Source organism: Desmodus rotundus, chromosome 3 (assembly GCF_022682495.2).
Source record: "Desmodus rotundus isolate HL8 chromosome 3, HLdesRot8A.1, whole genome shotgun sequence".
Lineage (NCBI taxonomy): Eukaryota > Metazoa > Chordata > Mammalia > Chiroptera > Phyllostomidae > Desmodus > Desmodus rotundus.
The window spans coordinates 15,861,025-15,879,584 of NC_071389.1; the positions used below are offsets into that span (position 1 = coordinate 15,861,025).

An 18,560-nucleotide genomic window follows, 5' to 3' on the forward strand; every position below is an offset into this window, starting at 1 on the left:
CAAAAATACAGTTTAAAAGAAAAATATATACTTCATTCTGCTTACTCAGATCTAAAATTATAAATGTCTTTAATACTTATAACTCTTTCTGACACATTGAAAATATTCGTAATGCCATTATCATAATTATTTATTTGTTGTATCCTAAAATATACCTATCAGTTTCAAAATAGGAATGTTAGTATTACCATTAACAATAAAACTAATAAATGCAATTTAATATTTCTATGCAGTTCTAGTTAAGTCTATATCCCATTAGGGAGGTACAGTAAAAATACTTATAAAGTCACTTGAAATTGTTTTCTCTGTGTAGTTATGCCACCAATATGACATGTAAATGATTCATTTGCTTCCATTTGTTTTTAATTTTTAGGGAACATTTTATTCTTTTTATTAAACTTTGTCATATAAATGAGAAATATTTACAAAATTCCAAAATAGGAACTATATAACAATGTACATTCACATAAGTCTCATTTCCTTCCCCACCTCCTCCAACCCATATAGTAAACCATTTTTAGATTTGGGGTTGGTTTTTAAAAAGCCCTGGTACATACATCCAATGGAATATTACTTGGCCACAAAAAAGAACAAAATCTTAGCATCTGCAACAGCATGGATGGATCTAGAGGGTATTATGCTAAGTAAAATTACTCATTCAGAGGAAGACAAACACCATATGATTTCATTGATATGTGAAATCTAAAAAACAATATAAACAAACAACACAGAAAGAGACTCACATATACAAAAAACAGACTGATGGTTGCCAGAAGGGAGGGGGACTGGGTGAAAAAGGTGAAGGAGTTGAGAGGTACGGACTCGTAGTTACAAAAGTCACAGGGATGTAAAGTACAGCGTGGGAAATGTAATCAATAATATTGTAATACACATGTATGGTGCCAGTTGGGCACTGGAAATATCAGGGGGAACTTTGTAAAGTATATGATTGTCTGATCACTATGCTGTACACCTGAAACTAATGTAAAATATTAGTGAATGTAAACTATAATTGAAAAAATTGTTTTAAAGACTGGGTTTTATTCTTCCATTGTTTAACTTTTAAGTATAAGCAATTAATGTATATTTACATACCCCGATTATGTACACAGAAGAAATCATCCTATAAACACTACTACACACTTTATTTCACTTAATACATATGGACATCACTTCATAATAGTACATTTATTAGTATATAAGAAACCTTCTATGTATCTTTTTATTTTTTATTAGGTGAAATTAAACCTTATTTATTTTTTTAAAACCAAATTACTAGGTATATCACAGTCCCGATATAGAATAGCAAACAGACAGACTATATTATCATTTCAAGTAATAAGTAATAAGCTTTCAAGTAGAAAGACAAGGTCCTTTTCAAAACAGTAAGGTGCCAGAGCTGGGGTAGGAACACTGCATGTTGCAAGAGCCGCACAGAACTCTATTCTATGTACTATAATTTACTCAGCCAGTTATTGACATGCGAGCAGTTGGCAATCTTTCGCTATAAAAATAATGCCATGGAGCATAATCTTGTGATACAGCTTTTTGTAATTTTGCCAATATATCAAGAGGATAGATTCCTAGAAGTTAAGGATCTAACCTGGATTTTCTTACTGGGTGAGAGAGTGAAAACATGTAATATGGCTGCATATTGCCAAATTTCCTTAACTAGAGTTAATCATTTTGCCTTCCCACTAATAATGCAATACTACACCCAAGAATGCTATCCTCAGGTATATTTTGGTACCGTATCAGATAGAAAAGGCTGCAGAGATGAATCACAGACAAGGTTCCTGTCTCAAGAGTCCCAGGGGCTATCACTCCAGTAGGAGACCTATGGGCAAACAAATAATGACATCATGTAACAAGCAGGGGTAGATTTACCCGGAAGCAAATGAAGCTTCAGCTTCAGAGTGCCTCACTTAGAACGCCTTTCCAAGGCCCCAGCAACGTGTTTAACAGAACCATGTTGTAATCTTTTTCCTAAAGAGGACACCCCGAATTGTTTAAGTTTCAGGCTCCGCAAGTCCTGAATCCACCTCACAGACTGTAGCCTCAGCCTAACTTTGGGGCTGGGGGTGGCGGATTCCAAGTCTCAGTTCTGCCACCAGCTTGAAAGGAGGGACACCTACATTTCATGAGTGAGACAAACAAAAGGAAAAGCCTCCCCGGCCCAAAGTGGTACCCCTCCCCTGATTCCGATCAGTCACCCACACAGGTAGCGGGCTGTCTGCACAGAGCCTTCCGTATTTCCCCTCCACTTTCAACAGCAGAAACCAAGCCTTGACTGACCTCAGTACCCCAGCAGAAAGAGGAAGACTGGTAGACGGCACTCAGCAAAAAAGTCTGGAACAGATTACAGAGCAGTTTTGGGGGGCGGAGAGGTAATACACCAGGGAAGTGGGTATTCAAAGCAGCCCCCCTCAAAAAGACACCTTTAGGTCAAATAAATCTAAAAATAGGGTTAAATAATAAAGCCTGCCCTTGTGTGGTTTGGTTATGATTAGGTGAGATAATTTAAAGACCTAACCCAGTTTCGAATTCTGGAGGGAAGGTCAATAAAGGGAGGATAGGACAGAAAACAGGTAGTTGGTTGATCCTTGAAGGCAGTGACGGATTCTTTGCATTTCGCGTTATACAGCAATGGGAGGAGGAACCACTACCTTAGTGACAAACAGCAGGTGCATAATAAGTTAAGAGGGAATGGACGTTTCTGGCGGATGCTTACTGATCTGTGTAACCAACTGAATGACCGACCAGTCCTGGCCTCTGAGTAACCGACAGTCCCCGGCCGGCTTAGCACAGTGAGCGCAGGGATCTGATGACGGCCGTGGGGCGGCCCAGAGACTGGGGCTGACCGTAGGGCCCCGAGAGAGTGGCAGTGTTAGCTGTCAATCCGGGCCGCGTGCCAGCTGGACGCCGACTTTTCAAGAGCCCGCGGAGGCGGCCGCGGAGCAGGATGTACGTGAGCAGCCACAGTCAGGTGCGGGCACCGCCGCCCCTTCCTCCTCCCGCGGGGCCGGACGGCTGCGGCCCAGGAACAATGAGGCGCCGACTTCTTTAAGGGAGATACCACCGCGCCTGGCGGGGCAGGGGACAGCTTCTTCCCAGATGATCGCACCCAGCCCCGCGCCACTGCCGCCTCGGCAACTGCACCGCCCGCAAACATGGCTCAGTGACTCTGACAAAAGGTGCAGCCTCCCTCCGGGCGGGGTGGACGCCGGGCCTCCCAGCTCCCGCCGCGCCTCCCCGCGTGCCCGCCGAAGCGACCTGCGTACCGCACGCACCCCAGGTCGGCACTGAAGAAGATGCACCAGGCATCCCACCCCGGGGACTCTCGCACACCTGGCGGGCAACCGGTAGGTCGGCTTGGGGGGAGGGGGGGCTGCGATCAGCTGCTGAGGGCCAGCCCCCTGCTGCGGCTGGAGCACATCCCACTCCCGAGCGTGCAGTGGCCTCCTCTCTCCCGGGCCTCGCCTCCCCTGCGTGGAGGGACTGGAGTGGTGCGTGCCAGCGCGCGCACACCTTCCGAGACTCCGGGATCCTGAAAGCCAGGGGAGAGGGGAGGTGGCCAGGGGAGCCCGGGGCGCGCGCCCAATAGGGACGGCGCGTGGCATCCTGGCCGCTCGCGCTACGGAAAGCCGGAGGGGGGCGGGGCCGCGAGGCGTCAGGGTGTGTGTCCGCGCACCGCGGGGGCGCGCGCCGGCCTCTGACTGGAGGCTGCGGCGACGGAGGCGCGAGCTGCCCGATAATGGCGGCCTGCAGAGCCCGTGAGAGGGAGAAGCGGCAGTGGCTACCCTGAGGTAAATCCGGCCCTCCAGCCTGGCAGAGGAGGCCCTGCTGCACAGCCGAGGGTCCTGCCCATGCCCCCCTTCTCCGGGGGTCCTGTCACAGACCTGTCCGCGGAGTCAACCTGGAGAAGGCCTTGCGCTCTTCAGGCCTCCGACTGGCACACCTCCGGCCACCTGCCCCCTCTGCGGCCTCCTCTTATGACCCTAGCCCGGGCCTCCAGCCCGGAAGGGTGGGGGCGGCCGCTGGCCTGGCCCCTGCGGGGGAAGGGCCTCGGGAGGATCCCCTCGGGGTTCCGCCTGGACTTGGTGAGGAGGGGGTGGGTCTGACCCTCGGCCAATGAGCTGGGCCCTGCGCCGCCGCGCCCGCACCTCGGCGCCCGCAGGTGTGCGGCCCGGCCGGGAGACGCCGGCCAGGTCCCGGAGGTTCGCACAGGATGCATCGCCGTGCGGGTTGTGAGCCGGATCGCCGGGATTCCCTAAACACCCTCCCTCCCCCAGGTGGGGCAGCTGCAAAGACCCAGCCACTCTGAGATGGACGATAACTGGAGATCCACGGGGAGCAGCGAAGAAAGTCTGCTGTGTAGTCGGGACGCAAGATTCTGGGCCGGGAAATCAGACCTAGGAAGTGCGCTAGGAATTGGCAGGGTGGGTGTCCGATCAGAGGCTGTGGGACTACGAAGCAATCTCAGGCGCTTTTGTTTTCTTGGTCAAATCGATACTTGGACTTAAAAGTAGCTGTTCTGAATTTTTCAGGCTCAAGGGTCAGTAGCTTTTTGTTCCTCCAAACAAAGAGAGCCCCTTGATTTGTAGGACAGTTTTCGCTGGCAAAAATGAAGTAGACCTAAGTAACTATTGTTCAACAACAGAAAGGTGATCATATTTGACGTAGCTTCCTTGATTTTTAAAGGAACGTTATTCTCCACATTTATTTTCATTTAGTTGGCAAGAAATAAGGAAGTAACAAAATTAAAATAGAAACATTTTGACTTTTTACTTTCAAATAATAAAAACAATTACATATTTTCAGTTCTATATGTGATCTGGTTCACTTTCTGGCCCTAAACACCTTTCTAGGTGTTTGTATTTCTAAGTCTGATGGGGTTTTGCTTTTTGTTTTTATTTTTGCTGTTTCATGACCTTTTTTATGTGTGTGCCAGCTTTAAAGAGAAATTGGAACTTCGTTTTACGTGATCAGTAAGTAAGAATGCTGAATTTTTTGGTTTATCTTTAACAGTGATACATTGAAGCAGTTTGGGTACGAAGTAATATAGTGTAGTGGTTAAAATTGCAGGTGTCAGAGCCAGGTGGCCTGGTTTCAGATCTCAGGTCCTGGGTGACCTTGGGCATGTTGCTTAAACTCTCCATACTTTAATTTTTTCATCTATAAAATGACCATAATAGTATCTACTTCATTAATATTATTATGAGGATTAAGTGGATTAATAGCATATCTGACAAAGGGTTGATATTTGGATAGGGTGGGGCAAAAGAGGTTTACACTATGGAAAAATAATACAATAATAATACAGGAATAAATGTGTGTGCTCACAACTGTAAACCTACGTTTGCCCCACTTGATACTATAAAGTACTTGGTTCCTGATACGTGGTAAGTACTACATAAATGTTACCTGCTTTACTAGTATTAAAATATTTAGATTTGCCCAAGGTATAGCAGATACCTTTCAAGCAAAGTAAACAGTGAGGTAAATGATAGCTAAACCATACTTAAGAAATATAAGCCACTATGCATGCTTAATTTCATTAGAGCACTTTGTTTATTTTTCCAGAAACCTTGACCTTGAAGATGGTGAGTAGCCAGCCAAAGTACGATCTAATACGGGAGGTAGGCCGAGGTAGTTACGGTGTTGTGTATGAAGCAGTCATCAGAAAGACCTCTGCACGGGTGGCAGTGAAGAAAATTCGATGCCATGCTCCTGAGAATGTTGAACTAGCCCTGCGTGAGTTCTGGGCACTAAGCAGTATCAAGAGCCAACATCCAAATGTGATTCACTTGGAGGAATGCATCCTGCAAAAAGATGGAATGGTGCAAAAGATGTCCCATGGCTCTAATTCTTCCCTTTATTTACAGGTATGTGTGGTTGAATGGGAAATATAAATGATTTGAACGTAGCATTGGTGAGCAAGAAGAGGAGTGAAAGAGTCAGATGAACTGCTTTTAAATGCAGGTGTTTATATAGTTAGGAGCAGGTAGGGGGTCTGCCAACAATGGAGTAGATGTTTGCTTTAAAACAAAGTTTTATTTAAACCTGTGATGCAAATACCTAAAAATAACATAAGCCACCTGTTATGCCATGATACTTGCCAATTTGCATAGGAATAGGGCAACACAGGAGCTAAAGAAGTGATCAAGACTAGAGTGGAATAAACTGACTTACTTGAAATCAACTTTTTTTAAACTGAAGACAGAAGAAAAGGAAGAGCTCCACAACCAATAGCAGCACCCATAGATAATTGGGCACTGGTTTGAACATAAGCCTCTGCTGTTTTACAGGGTTATATGGTTTCTTAACCATTCAGTTCCACTTCATATTCATGAAGTATGTGGCTTAACACCTGAGTGTTATCAGCAATGATAAAGCTAACATTTGGGTTCCTACTTAGTTTCATGCTCTGTGCTAAGTGCTTTAAAGGCAGTTGCTCAGAACAATACTATGAGGAAAGTGCTATTAGTATCTATATTACGAATGAAGAAACTGAGGCTTAGAATACATAATGAATTTATCCAAAGTCACATAGTTAACAGGTAGCAGAATTGGGAGCTGAACATAGAACTACCTGTCAGCAAAAAACTTGTGCTCTCTTAACCTCCAAATTACTCTTAGCCTCCAAGGTACTATTTTGTAGGCCTGGGAAAATCATTAACATAAGAAAACAGAAAAGGTTAGGGGTTTGTTTTGTTTTTTAGGTTGGCTTCTGCCATAGATTAAAATCTCCACCAGCTCTATAATAGTTAAAGAGAAAAGATAACTAAGACATAGCTAGGTAAAGGCCAGAGCAAAATTTCTTAAGTCCAGTTATTCCTGGAAAAGGAAACAATTTTCCATGAATGTCTAAATTCAGAATTTACCATCAGGACACAAAAGTCTGTTTTTAAAACAACAAAGGCTTGTTCTGGCCGGTGTGGCCCAGTTGGAATGTTGTCCCGTAGACCAAAGGGTCGCAGGTTCAATTCCTAGTCAGGGCACATGCCTAGGTTGTGGGTTTGGTCCCTTGTCAGGTGCCTTCAGTAGGCAGCCAATGGATGTTTTCTGTATCTCTCTATCTCCCTTCCTCTGTCTGGAATCAATGGATATACCCTCTGTTGAAGATTAAAAGTAATTTTAAAAAAGGCTTACAGGCTAGAGACAACAAGAAAACAAACAATATGTGTGTAATTAGAAACTTCCAAGTTTCAGGTTATGGTGAACAAATACCAATCTTAAGAATCTAATTTATATTGCAGTTGAACATGCTATGCCCCGAAGTTTTCTCTCCTAAGACTGAATAAAAAACACAACTATTTTGCTTCTGTTTTTCTAAAAGTGCTTATTTTAGCCCTGGCTGGTGTGGCTCAGTGGATTGAGTGCCTGCCTCTGAACCAGAAAGTCGCTGGTTCAATTCCCAGTCAGGGCACATGCCTGGGTGGCCGGCCAGGTCCCCAGTTGGGGGCTTGCAAGAGGCAACTGATCCATGTTTCTCTCACATATCAATATTTCCCTCTCTTTCTTCCTCCCTTCACCTCTTTCTAAAAGTAAATAAAATCTTTAAACATTAAAAATAAAGGTGCTTATTTTGTAAGTTACACTCATAGAAGATATCAGAAACATTCTTACCACCACATTTCCTCTAAAAAGTATATAGAACCTTACTGAACTTTGCATTGAATTTTGGAGATCAAGATGCTTAATCTTTTTCCAAAAGACATGTAAACATATGACTTAGTGCTAATGGTATTCTTGAGTCCAGATCAAGCAATCTTTATAGTAACTAGGCATTAGCTGGCCTTTCAAGGCTTTAAAATGTGAGTACTTCCAGACTTGATTCAGTGATTTTTTAAAATCAAAAGCACCTTTTTGTTTAGTAATATCTTCCCTTTTGTAAAGTTTTTGTAAAGATCTCTGTTTGACTTGTGGCACTTTTTGCTAGGTATACAACCTTGAATAAATAACCTAACTTTTTCCAGCATCTGTATCTTTGTATGTAAAATAGAAATAATAATTTCTACCTTCCATGGGAGTTGTCAAAATTAGAGGTGATGCAGATACAATATTTGGCACATACGAAGTATTCAGTGCTATGTAGCTCTATTAAAATTGTGTATTTCTAGCCATGGCCTGTGTGACTCAGTTCATTGGAATGTAGTCCGGTAAACCAAAAGGTCTCAGGTTCAGGCAAAACCGATTGACATTTCTCTCCCTTTCTCTCCACAACCAATAGCAGCACCCATAGATAATTGAACATAATTATCTCCCCCTCCCTTCCCCTTTCTCTGAGATCAATGGGCATATCCTCAGGTGAATATGAAAAGAAAAATATATAAAAAAATAAAATTCCAAAAGTTGTAGAAGTTCAAAAGGAACATCTGAAGAGACTATGGAAACTCTTTGGCTTCCCTACTAAGCTTCTATTAAACCCATGGGTCTGAAGAGGATGCCATAGGACACGTGCTTTCAAAGCAATATATGCTGCCTGCATTTCAGAATGGTAGTTCATGTTCGGTGAAGTAATTAATATTCTTGAATTTCAAGTAATAGATCTGTAATTAGATAATAACAAAACATTTATTCTAGATTGCAGCTTGTCTCACAGACAATATACAAACTCAGATTTGAATTTTCATATCAAAATGTAAATATGACTGTTATAAATTGTTTTTAGAAGCCATCCAGTAATAGAGATAGTCAAAGTATTTGCATTATGCCTGTAGAAGTGTATGAAGTAATGATGTCAGGCTTCTTTCATCAGTGACTACAGGAGCATTTTCTTTCTATAATAACTAGTTGTTCCTTGATTATTTTTCTCTTGATTTCTCAGATGATGTTGATAGTGTATGTGCAATGAGTAAGTAAAATATTTTAAGCAGTTTCATTTAATAGAACTTCCTAATTGATATTTATATCCCAGCTGGCAATCTCCCAATGTCTAGCTACTGAAACATGCATCTTTTCATGAAGCTGTTAGCTAAATGAGTAGAGTTCAACTCCATTGACACATGCGGAAAATGTATAGCCAACTGGACACTTTTCAAAATAAAGCTATTTTTAAGTAAGTTTTTACCTCTTGACTTAGAGATTTGGTATGTACTCATTAGGGACAAAGTGATAGTTTGAAGTACTGAAGTTTAAAATAAAATGAACATATGAAAACATTGACCAAATAAAATATGTATGGAATGTCCATATAAAATTGGAGACTAACTTAACCAGCTACACTTTGTATATACCATATTTTGCTGTTTATGTTGCACACTTTTTTGCCCAAACTTGTGAGGGAAAAATAAGGATGCACATTATACATGGGTAGTACTAGTTCTGTATCTATAAACATGTTTTTAATTCTTTTACTTATGCTTATGCATTAAAAGTGCAACTCTAGAAAGCAATAACAATATTTGTATGTTCAAAAATAAATGCTAAAATTCCTTTGTAATACAAAAAAACAAGTAACTAAACATAAATAAATAAATAACTGAGTTTAAAAATTAAAATGAAAAAATTTTTTTCCTGAAAGTTTGAGCCAAAAACATGGGTGTGCATCATCCACAGCAAAATACAGTAGCTGAGTTGCATAAACTGTGCAAATGATTGTATTCTGCCTTTTTTCCTTATAGCTTGTAGAGACTTCATTAAAAGGAGAAATTGCCTTTGATCCCAGAAGCGCCTATTACTTGTGGTTTGTGATGGATTTTTGTGACGGAGGAGATATGAATGAGTATCTGTTGTCCAGGAAACCCAATCGCAAAACTAACACCAGCTTCATGCTTCAGCTGAGCAGTGCCCTGGCTTTCTTGCATAAAAACCAGATCATCCACCGAGATCTTAAACCTGACAACATCTTGATTTCTCAAAGCAGGTTGGATACCAATGACTTGGAACCCACACTGAAAGTGGCTGATTTTGGTCTAAGTAAAGTGTGTTCAGCCTCAGGACAGAACCCAGAAGAACCTGTCAGTGTAAACAAGTGTTTTCTTTCCACAGCCTGTGGAACAGATTTCTACATGGCTCCTGAAGTGTGGGAGGGACATTACACAGCAAAAGCTGACATCTTTGCTCTGGGGATTATCATCTGGGCAATGCTGGAAAGGATCACATTTATAGACACAGAGACAAAGAAGGAACTCTTGGGGAGTTATGTAAAACAAGGAACTGAGATTGTGCCTGTTGGGGAGGCACTTCTGGAAAATCCCAAAATGGAACTTCTCATTCCTGTGAAGAAAAAGTCTATGAATGGGCGAATGAAACAACTGATTAAGGAAATGCTGGCTGCAAATCCTCAGGATCGTCCAGATGCTTTTGAACTAGAACTCAGATTAGTACAAATTGCATTTAAAGATAGCAGCTGGGAAACGTGACACATATATTATTTGCAAATAAATTGGATGATATGCTGCTTCTGTTTTTAACAGTGATGCAACATAATGTGGCTGAATAAGAATATAAAAAGATGAACTCCACCTTCTAAGGGGTTAGATTTTATTGTGGGGTGTTTTTTTCCTCATTTTTCTTAAGTCCAAGCTGGCCATTTTGTTGGTATGTTTTAAATGTATTACCAATGTGGGTGTAAATTTTTTTTAGTGATCATTGGTAGAAGTTTGGCAGGAAAATTCTCTAAGAGCCAAGAAGAAAAGAGAGTCCAGTTTTCTGGAAATATGTCTCTAAGTATTTTAGACATTCCTTGTCAGTATTAGGAATTTCCATGGAAGAAGAGGTTTGCATGCTGGTAATGCAACCTTCGAAGCTTTGTAAAGGAAACATATATGTATATATTTATGTATATGTAAGTATGTGAATGTGTGCATTTTGCATTCCATATGAAGAAAATGCCACTTCTGTTTAAATTATTTGATGTAGGTTTGGGTTTTTTGAGATCTGCTGGTGAAATCAGTGATGAGAAATAAAAGAACCTTCCTTCATCGTCCTTCCCTGTCCCTCCCTCTAATGAAATCATATTAAGTTTTTTATTTTTGTAATATACAATTTTTTAAGGGATCATTTTGGAGGGCCTAAAATAATCTAATGAAACATAAATTAAGTGATCCAAAGCTGCTGAAGTATGTTTGAACTCTCCAGTGCCCTATAGCTGCAGGAATAGAATTAGCCACACAGTTGTGTGGGAGCAGGTTGGCAAGGATATTGATGATTCAGTCATACCTTCTTTAGGTAGCCAGGCATTCAATTAACCAATTATACCACTGCACTGGGACTTGTCTGCACTTGAGCATCTGCAATCTGAATACAGGATTTTTCTGTTTCTGAAGACATTGCTATATATATGTACTACAGTACTTAATATATTAATTTTTTATTTCAAGATTTTATATCTGAGCCTCAGCATAAAATTGAAGAAACCAAATGAGCTCTATCCTCACATTACCTGCCCTAATAGGGTCTCTTGTTTCATCACTGGAATTCCTTTCATTTTGGCACTAATGCTGTCTTCTCTTGTCTAATTTGACACAGTAATGGTAGTGATGTAGTTGTATTAAATGTTGATCACCTTTTGCTAATATGGGAGATGATACCTTTATAGTTTGGCAAATGGATAACATATTGTGGCATCAACTATATCTTTCAAGTAGAAAAGTTAGAGATTTTATACAATCACTCGGTGTGGTCTATGTCAAAACCAGTAGACCATTACTCTTATGGAAGTCAGTTTGATTTTTATCCTCCACGGTTGTCTCCAGTTTGTTTTTCTGTAAATGCAGGTAGTTAATATCAAAGGAGAGAAGGTTTTCCTAAAACAGAGCATTAGCCTGTAAAGTTAGAGAGAACTTAAGACCATGTATCTAGGTTAATCTTTATTAAAGCACTAGAAATTTTGGTTAAAAGTATTTTAAAACATTAGAATATTGAAATGATTGATAGTTTGCATAGTCTCTTCAGATGTTCCTTTTGAACTCCACAACTTCTAGAATATTGCTATCATAAATTTTTCCATATTTAAAATTTGTTCAGGGGACTATAGGAGGTGAAAAAGCACAAAGAAATTAGATTACATAAAGTTTCTGAACTATGTGTTACTTGATCCAGAGGTTCAAAACTTGGGCTAAAAGGTTTTATTGAAATAAAGCCTTTTAAAATAAAAACAAAAGAAATCATTTTAACATCACTTTCAAGATAACAAGAGGTAGAAAACTGGCACCTCATGATAACTGACCCTCTGGTCACCAAATTAGTAAAACACAGATCTGGCCAAGGGGATTGAGTTATTGGAAATAAAAAGCATTGTTACAGTGTCTGTCAATAACATGGCAGAGGTTCAAGATTCAGGCGATAGCATTCTAGCACTTCCTTTGCTCTTCCAATATCTATGTGCTTGGAGCCATGGTTTCCTAAGTACATAGCTTTGGGTCCTGCTTTATTTAAAAGTTAATGATTATAATTTATTTTGAAAGATTTTACCTGCGAAGCAGAATTCTTTCGTTGGTGGTAAGGGTGTGAGGTGATCAGGAAATTTCTTCTGGAATTTTTTGAAGTCCTTGTATTCTAAAATAGACTATGATACCAAGCAAAATGATAGTAAATTCTCTGTCTTGTTCTTTCATACAGGAGGTATTAAGTACCTACTGTGTGCTCAGCACTAAAGGTCAGTTGATAAAATGACAATTTAAAAATAGTGTATAGCCACAAGTCTTTTCCAGCCAGGAGTAAAAAAATACTACATAATTAGTGATGCTTGAAAATTCCTGGATATTTGCTAGAGGAAAAAAATGAAAGCAAGAATTTGTATAGTGCCTTGCCCATAATAGGTACTCAATAAACAATTATTCTTCATAGAGTCTCTTGCCATGGTTTATAGTGTTTTATGAAATCTGTCTTAATTGAAAAAAGACCAAATATTTCAAATAAGTTTATAGGCAGCTGTGGCCAGTTAAACTATGGGGTTGTACAGTTAGTTCCTAGAATGTTATTTTGCACTAGTTGTCACTTAGAAAGATGGGGTTCCTGTAGATTTTTTGGTGCTAAGGGATACTTTGTCATTATGATAAAGTAAGTGTTAAGTGTCAGATAAATAGCACACTGAATTGTTTTTTCTGCTGGTCTGTTTTTTCCTCTTTGTTGGTGTTTTTAATTGTAAAATGTTTATCAAACTATTGTAGCAGCTACAAAATAATTCACCAGCATGACAAAATGGTCAAAAAATAAGTCATCAGCACTTCAAAAATTAAAGCAACTTTTGAAATTTTCTTTTAAAATTGTCGAATATATTTTATGAAGAATTTATAAAAGGGAAATGATTGTAATTTATTGTTCATGACTTTTTTTTTTAAATAAAGTGAGTTTCAACAAAAAAAAACAAACCCTGAGAATTCTACATTACTGCTTTGGTGGCTCTCTGAATAGTCCTGTACTTCATGAATGTAGTAGAGGATATAAAATTTGGAACAGTGTCATTTTCAGCCTTATCTATTAAATTAAACTTTCAGTAATAGAAGCTATTGCTGAGGAAAATAGGATTGAATTATAGGAGTTCCTTTCAGCATTTTAAGTTGTCTAAAATTTTAGTGCTTACTATCTTTCAGTATTTGTCAGAAGAACTTGGATTGCCTGAATTTTTTTTTAATCTTTCTATCTCATTAAGCTGAGGATGCATTCCAGACTCAGAATGAAGTAAAGAAGATGCAGCCTTTCAATCTGTAACCTGAGACTATGGTTTCTTTTCCATAAAATCATCTGGCCCACTTTTTTCTTAGCTTTGTAGGTTCTATTATGTATGCCTTCTCCAGAATAAACAAAGTACTGAGGTTACAGTGCTCTTGGTGGTCCAATGAAACAGCACAGAGAAAATGGGAGACAGAAAACATTAACTTTACCTGTGAGCTAGTGATGAGTAGAACAGTAGGCATCAGGAATTATGGCTGCTTCTGACTCTGCCACCTTTTCCTGGTATGGCCTTTGTAGACAGGCAAATTTTGCTTTCTATTTAAAGATTTTTTAAGTTAAACTATAAATTTGTATTTACTAGCCTTTTTGTAACCCTTTGTAGCTTACAAAGTGCCTTTACATGCTTTTGTATATCTTTTCAATAGGTTTTACTTAAAATACGAGCTGATTTCTTGATGAGGAATTTTTAGTAATAACACCAGTTAGTGAGGTAATGGTTTTACCTTAACACAGGGTTTTAGTGCCTAATCTCTGACCCCAGTTAGAGTTTTCTCTAACAACAAGGCTCTATCTTTCTCACTGAAGTAATGGCACTTAGTTATTTTGGTCCTTTCTTCAAATTCAAATGTTGCTCCCTGTCGACCAATCATAGATGTCTGCTGAAGTGCAGGGTAATGATAGACAGTTGGTTTGTGGTTAGATAATAACTCCTACTTGAGAAGCCTACTGACCACACCTCTTCAGGGCAAAGTGCGTCTTTTGAAGGCAGTACTTTCCCTTTTACAATGATTTTTCATTGGTTAGAAGGTGGGTTTTTTTTGTTTTGTTGTTTTTGTGTGGTTTTTTTAAAGAGATACTCGGGCTTTTGTTTGACTTCACACTTCCATTTCCTGTTCAGCCCCAGTATTTCAGGCTTGGCTTATCCTGAACAGAAGTTGGGCAATTTGCTGTTGCCAAAGGCATCATGGCTTTGTAGCAGAAGTACATGCTTTGGTGCAGCAGATCTCATGTTGAAAACTAGCTTTTGCAAACACCTACATAATTAATGTGTGGCATTGGGCAAGTCACTTCATTCTGAGCCTCAGTTCCTCTATCTGTAAAATGGAGATGATATTTACATTTCAGGGATTTTGTAAGGGTCAGAAATAATATACATATCAATGTGAGAAATGTCCAAACCCATAAAGAAATGTTTTTAAAGAGAGAGAGTGAATGAAAGCAACATCAATTTGCTGTTCCACTTACTTATGCATTCATTGGTTGATTCTTGCATGTGTCCTGACTGGGGAAATCAAACCCACAACCCTGGTGTATCAGGACAGTGCTCCAACCAACTGAGCTTCCAGGTATTTTACTCCAGGGCTTCTTCAGCCAGACTTCAACAAAGGAATCCAGGATTATCAGTGGACTGACTAGAATCATAAGCAAAATTTTATGTGTATATGCATTTTTCCATGGAGAGAGTTCATAACTTTTCACAGATTCTTGAAGAGGTCCAGAAGATCTTTGAACCACTACTTCCACTATTATACGAACCACTATTCTAGTTACATAAAGAACCATTGCATGAAAACTCTGGGTACAGGGTAAGTGGGGTGGATGTTGAAAGGAAAAGAATGAACACCAAAGGAACTGGAAAGCTAAGTCACAGACTAGCCAAAGAAAGACTGGAGTTGACTCGTTGTCAACTGGGTGGTACCCATTCTTATCTAGTTCTACACATCAAAACACAGCTATCTGTGTCTGCAGGAGCTCTAGTCCTTCTCCAGCTGACTCACAAACTAACCAGTCTGCTCCTGAGATTTTACCTGGACCTGGGTCTTTCAGTTTAACAGGATTTCCTGAAGCTAGTGAGGGATCTGGTGAGTCGTCAGTCCCTCTGATCATATCAGTACCAGCAGATGGAAGAAGACACTTGGTTCTTACAGTCTTTCCCAAAGGAATGTCAGTACATGTGGGCTACAATGAGCTGTGGAGAACAAAAGAATTCTTTGGGGTTAAATTACATGTTTACCTTAGGCCCAGTCCTTAGAAGAGAAACTTCTTTTCATCTCCAGTTGGCCTAGTGGGACTGGGGTCACAACCCAATCAAATAAGATCAATGTGTAGGCAGGGGGAGGAGCACAGGGGTCAGACACTTGTCTTGCACACCCCAGGCACGATCACCACTTGCGTCCATTCACATACTTGGCTCACATGCACCATCCACATGACACCCTGTCACAGTACACAATCATCCCACCCCAGGCCACCCTCCCTCTGGGGAGAGGAGAAACTTCTGACTTCAGGATTTCTTTCAAGGACATAGTACTTCAATAGAGTGATGTCTTTGGTCTTCATATAATTACTGTCAGCACTAACTAGGTACAATTTCCAAGAATCCTTCTAGCTCTAAAATTCAATTACTCTACCCATCATGGAAAATTACTAATGAAAGGACTGCAAGAGTCACAAAGGAATGTCACACAGCCCCTGCACTTAGTTGAGAAAACAAAGCACATAATGTATCATTAAAAATTTGCTTTAGACTTCTGGTCAAGACAGAGGCATAGGTAGACATGTTTCACCTCCTTGTGCAACCACAGAGAGAATTACAAGTATTTCTCAAAACAAATAACAGAACCATCAGAAAATCAAGCTATATGGAAGTCCAACAACCAAGGGTTTAAAGAAGCCACATTCATCCAGACGGATGCCTTTTACAGAGAGTCAAAGCAGCTCTACCTAATTCACAGAAACAAACACAGGGAGGCTGCCAAATTGAGGAGACAAAGAAATATGGCCTAAATGAAAGAATAGAACACATCCCCAGAAAAAGAACTAAATGAAATAAAGATAACCTACCTATTAGATGCAGAGTTCAAAACACTGGTGATGAGGATGCTCAAAGAACTCACTGAGTATAGCAAAAACATAAGGGAAGAAATGAAAGTTAACACTTAGTGAAATAAAGAAAAATCTATAGGGAACCAACAGTGGAGAGGATGAAGCCGAGAAATCAATGATTTAGAACACAAGGAAGGAAAAAGCATTCAATCAGAACAGCAGGAAGAAAAAAAGAATTTTAAAAAATGAGGATAGGCTTAGGAACCTCTAAGACAACTTTAAATGTACAAACATCCGAATCATAGGAGTGCCACAAGGAGAAGAGAAAGAGAAAGAAATTGAAAACTTATTTGAAAAAATAATAAAAAGAAAACTACCCTAATTTGGTGAAAGAAATAGACATACAAGTCCAGGAAACACAGAGGGTCCCAAACAAGTTGGACCCAAAGAGAACCACACCAAGACACATTATAATTAAAATGCCAAAGGTTAAAGATATAGAGAAAACCTTAAAAGCAGCAAGAGAAAAGCAGACACTGTGCCTCCTCACACAACCAAAAGAAGGACAACAACAAATTTAAAAACAAAAGACAACCAGAACTGACAGAAAATGGAACTGTATGGAAGTCCGGCAACCAAGGAGATAAAGAAGACACATTCATCCAGTAGGAGGGGCAGAGACGGGCAGCCGGGTGGAGAGGACTCACAGCAAGGTGGTGGTTGGAGGACCAGGGTGGGTGAGGTGGCAGCTGGTGGACGGGACAGTCCCACATTCAAGTGCGGATAAACTGGGAGGAACAACTGGAGAGCGAGACAGACTGCACAACCCAGGGCTCCAGCGCAGAGAAATAAAGCCTCAAAATCTCTGACTGAAAACACCTGTGGGGGGTGAGACGGCAGCGGGAGAAACTCCCAGCCTCACAGGAGAGTTCACTGGAGAGACCCACAGGGGCCTAGAACATACATAAGCCCACCCACCCAGGAATAAGCCCCAGAAGGGTCCACTTTGCTTGTGGGTAGTGGGGGAAGTGACTGAAAACCAGCAGAGAGCAGAGCAAGCGGCATTGCTCCCTCTTGGACCCCTCCCCCACAGACAGCATCACAGCGCAGCCACGTGGGTTGCTCGGCCCTGGTGAATACCTAAGGCTCTGCCCCTTACTACATAACAAGCATGCCAAGACAAAGAAATATGGCCTAAATGAAAGAACAGATCAAAGCTCCAGAAAAAATACAACTAAGTGACAAAGAGATAGCCAACCTATCAGATGCACAGTTAAAAACACTGGTAATCTGGATGCTCACAGAATTGGTAGAATATGGTCGCAAATTAGAGGAAAAAAATGAAGGCTATGAAAAGTGAAGTAAAGGGAAATGTACAGGGAACCAATAGTGATGGGAAGGAAACCGGGATTCAAATCAACAGTTTGGAGCAGAAGGAAGAAAGAAACATTTAACCAGAACAGAAATGAAGAAACTAGAATTCAAAAAAATGAGGAGAGGCTTAGGAACCTCCAGGACATCTTTAAACATTCCAACACCAAATCATAGGGGTGCCAAAAGGAGAAGAGGAAGAGCAAGAAATGGAAAACTTATTTGAAAAAATAATGAAGGAGAACTTCCCCAATCTGGCAAAGGAAATAGATTTTCAAGAAGTTGAGGAAGCTCAGAGAGCCCCAAAGAAGTTGGACCCAGGAGGAACATACCAAGGCACATCATAATTACATTAGCCCAGATTAAATATAAAGAGAGAATCCTAAAAGAAGCAAGAGAAAAAGAGACAATTACCTACAAAAGAGTTCCCATAAGACTATCAGATGATTTCTCAAAAGAAATCTTGCAGGCAAGAAGGGGCTGGAAAGAAGTATTCGAAGTCATGAAAGGCAAGGACCTATATCCAAGATTACTCTCTCCAGCAAAGCTATCATTTAGAATGGACGGGCAGATAAAGAGCTTCCCAGACAAGGTATAGCTAAAGGAGTTCATCAACACCAAGACATTATTACATGAAATGTTAAAGGGACTTATTTATGAAAAAGAAGATCAAATCTATGAACATTAAAAGGGCAACAAATTCACAACTATCAAGAGCTGAATCTAAAAAAAAGAAACTA

The 18,560-nt window shown here is 40.3% G+C and overlaps 1 protein-coding gene, 1 long non-coding RNA gene and 1 other non-coding gene across 8 annotated transcripts in view; 1 reads left to right on the plus strand and 2 right to left on the minus strand.

Annotated features, from left to right (window-relative positions):
- Positions 1–2,778, minus strand: part of LOC128780437 (uncharacterized) — a 32,940-nt gene extending 30,162 nt beyond the window's left edge. The window contains exon 1 of the long non-coding RNA XR_008426336.2: positions 1,751–2,778. This is a non-coding gene — a long non-coding RNA (uncharacterized lncRNA). The remainder of the gene's footprint in view (positions 1–1,750) is intronic.
- Positions 2,779–3,225: 447 nt separating this feature from the next.
- Positions 3,226–13,315, plus strand: PDIK1L (PDLIM1 interacting kinase 1 like). Of its 6 annotated transcripts, none has more exons than XM_053920080.2 (4): positions 3,252–3,362; positions 4,293–4,439; positions 5,584–5,885; positions 9,627–13,315. In XM_053920080.2, exons 3-4 carry the CDS (start codon positions 5,601–5,603, stop codon positions 10,365–10,367), a joined length of 1,026 nt encoding a protein of 341 aa, XP_053776055.1. In that variant the 5' UTR covers positions 3,252–3,362; positions 4,293–4,439; positions 5,584–5,600; the 3' UTR covers positions 10,368–13,315. The 6 variants fall into 6 exon arrangements, with proteins under 6 accessions (XP_053776056.1, XP_053776055.1, XP_024410178.1 ...); XM_024554409.3 differs by lacking the exon at positions 3,252–3,362 and adding an exon at positions 3,672–3,806; XM_053920081.2 differs by lacking the exon at positions 4,293–4,439 and having other exon boundaries at positions 3,226–3,362.
- A 2,333-nt stretch (positions 13,316–15,648) lies between these two features.
- On the minus strand, positions 15,649–15,891 carry LOC112299674 (small Cajal body-specific RNA 2). The gene has a single exon (XR_002974272.2). It is a non-coding gene; the product is annotated as a small Cajal body-specific RNA 2 (non-coding RNA).
- Positions 15,892–18,560: the final 2,669 nt, after the last annotated feature.

Excerpts from the sequence above, each read along its gene's own strand:
- PDIK1L (XM_053920081.2), top strand. The coding sequence starts at position 5,601 with ATGGTGAGTAGCCAGCCAAAGTACGATCTAATACGGGAGGTAGGCCGA. Across the intron at positions 5,886-9,626 it reads ATTCTTCCCTTTATTTACAG|CTTGTAGAGACTTCATTAAA; the intron begins GTATGTGTGGTT and ends TTTTCCTTATAG.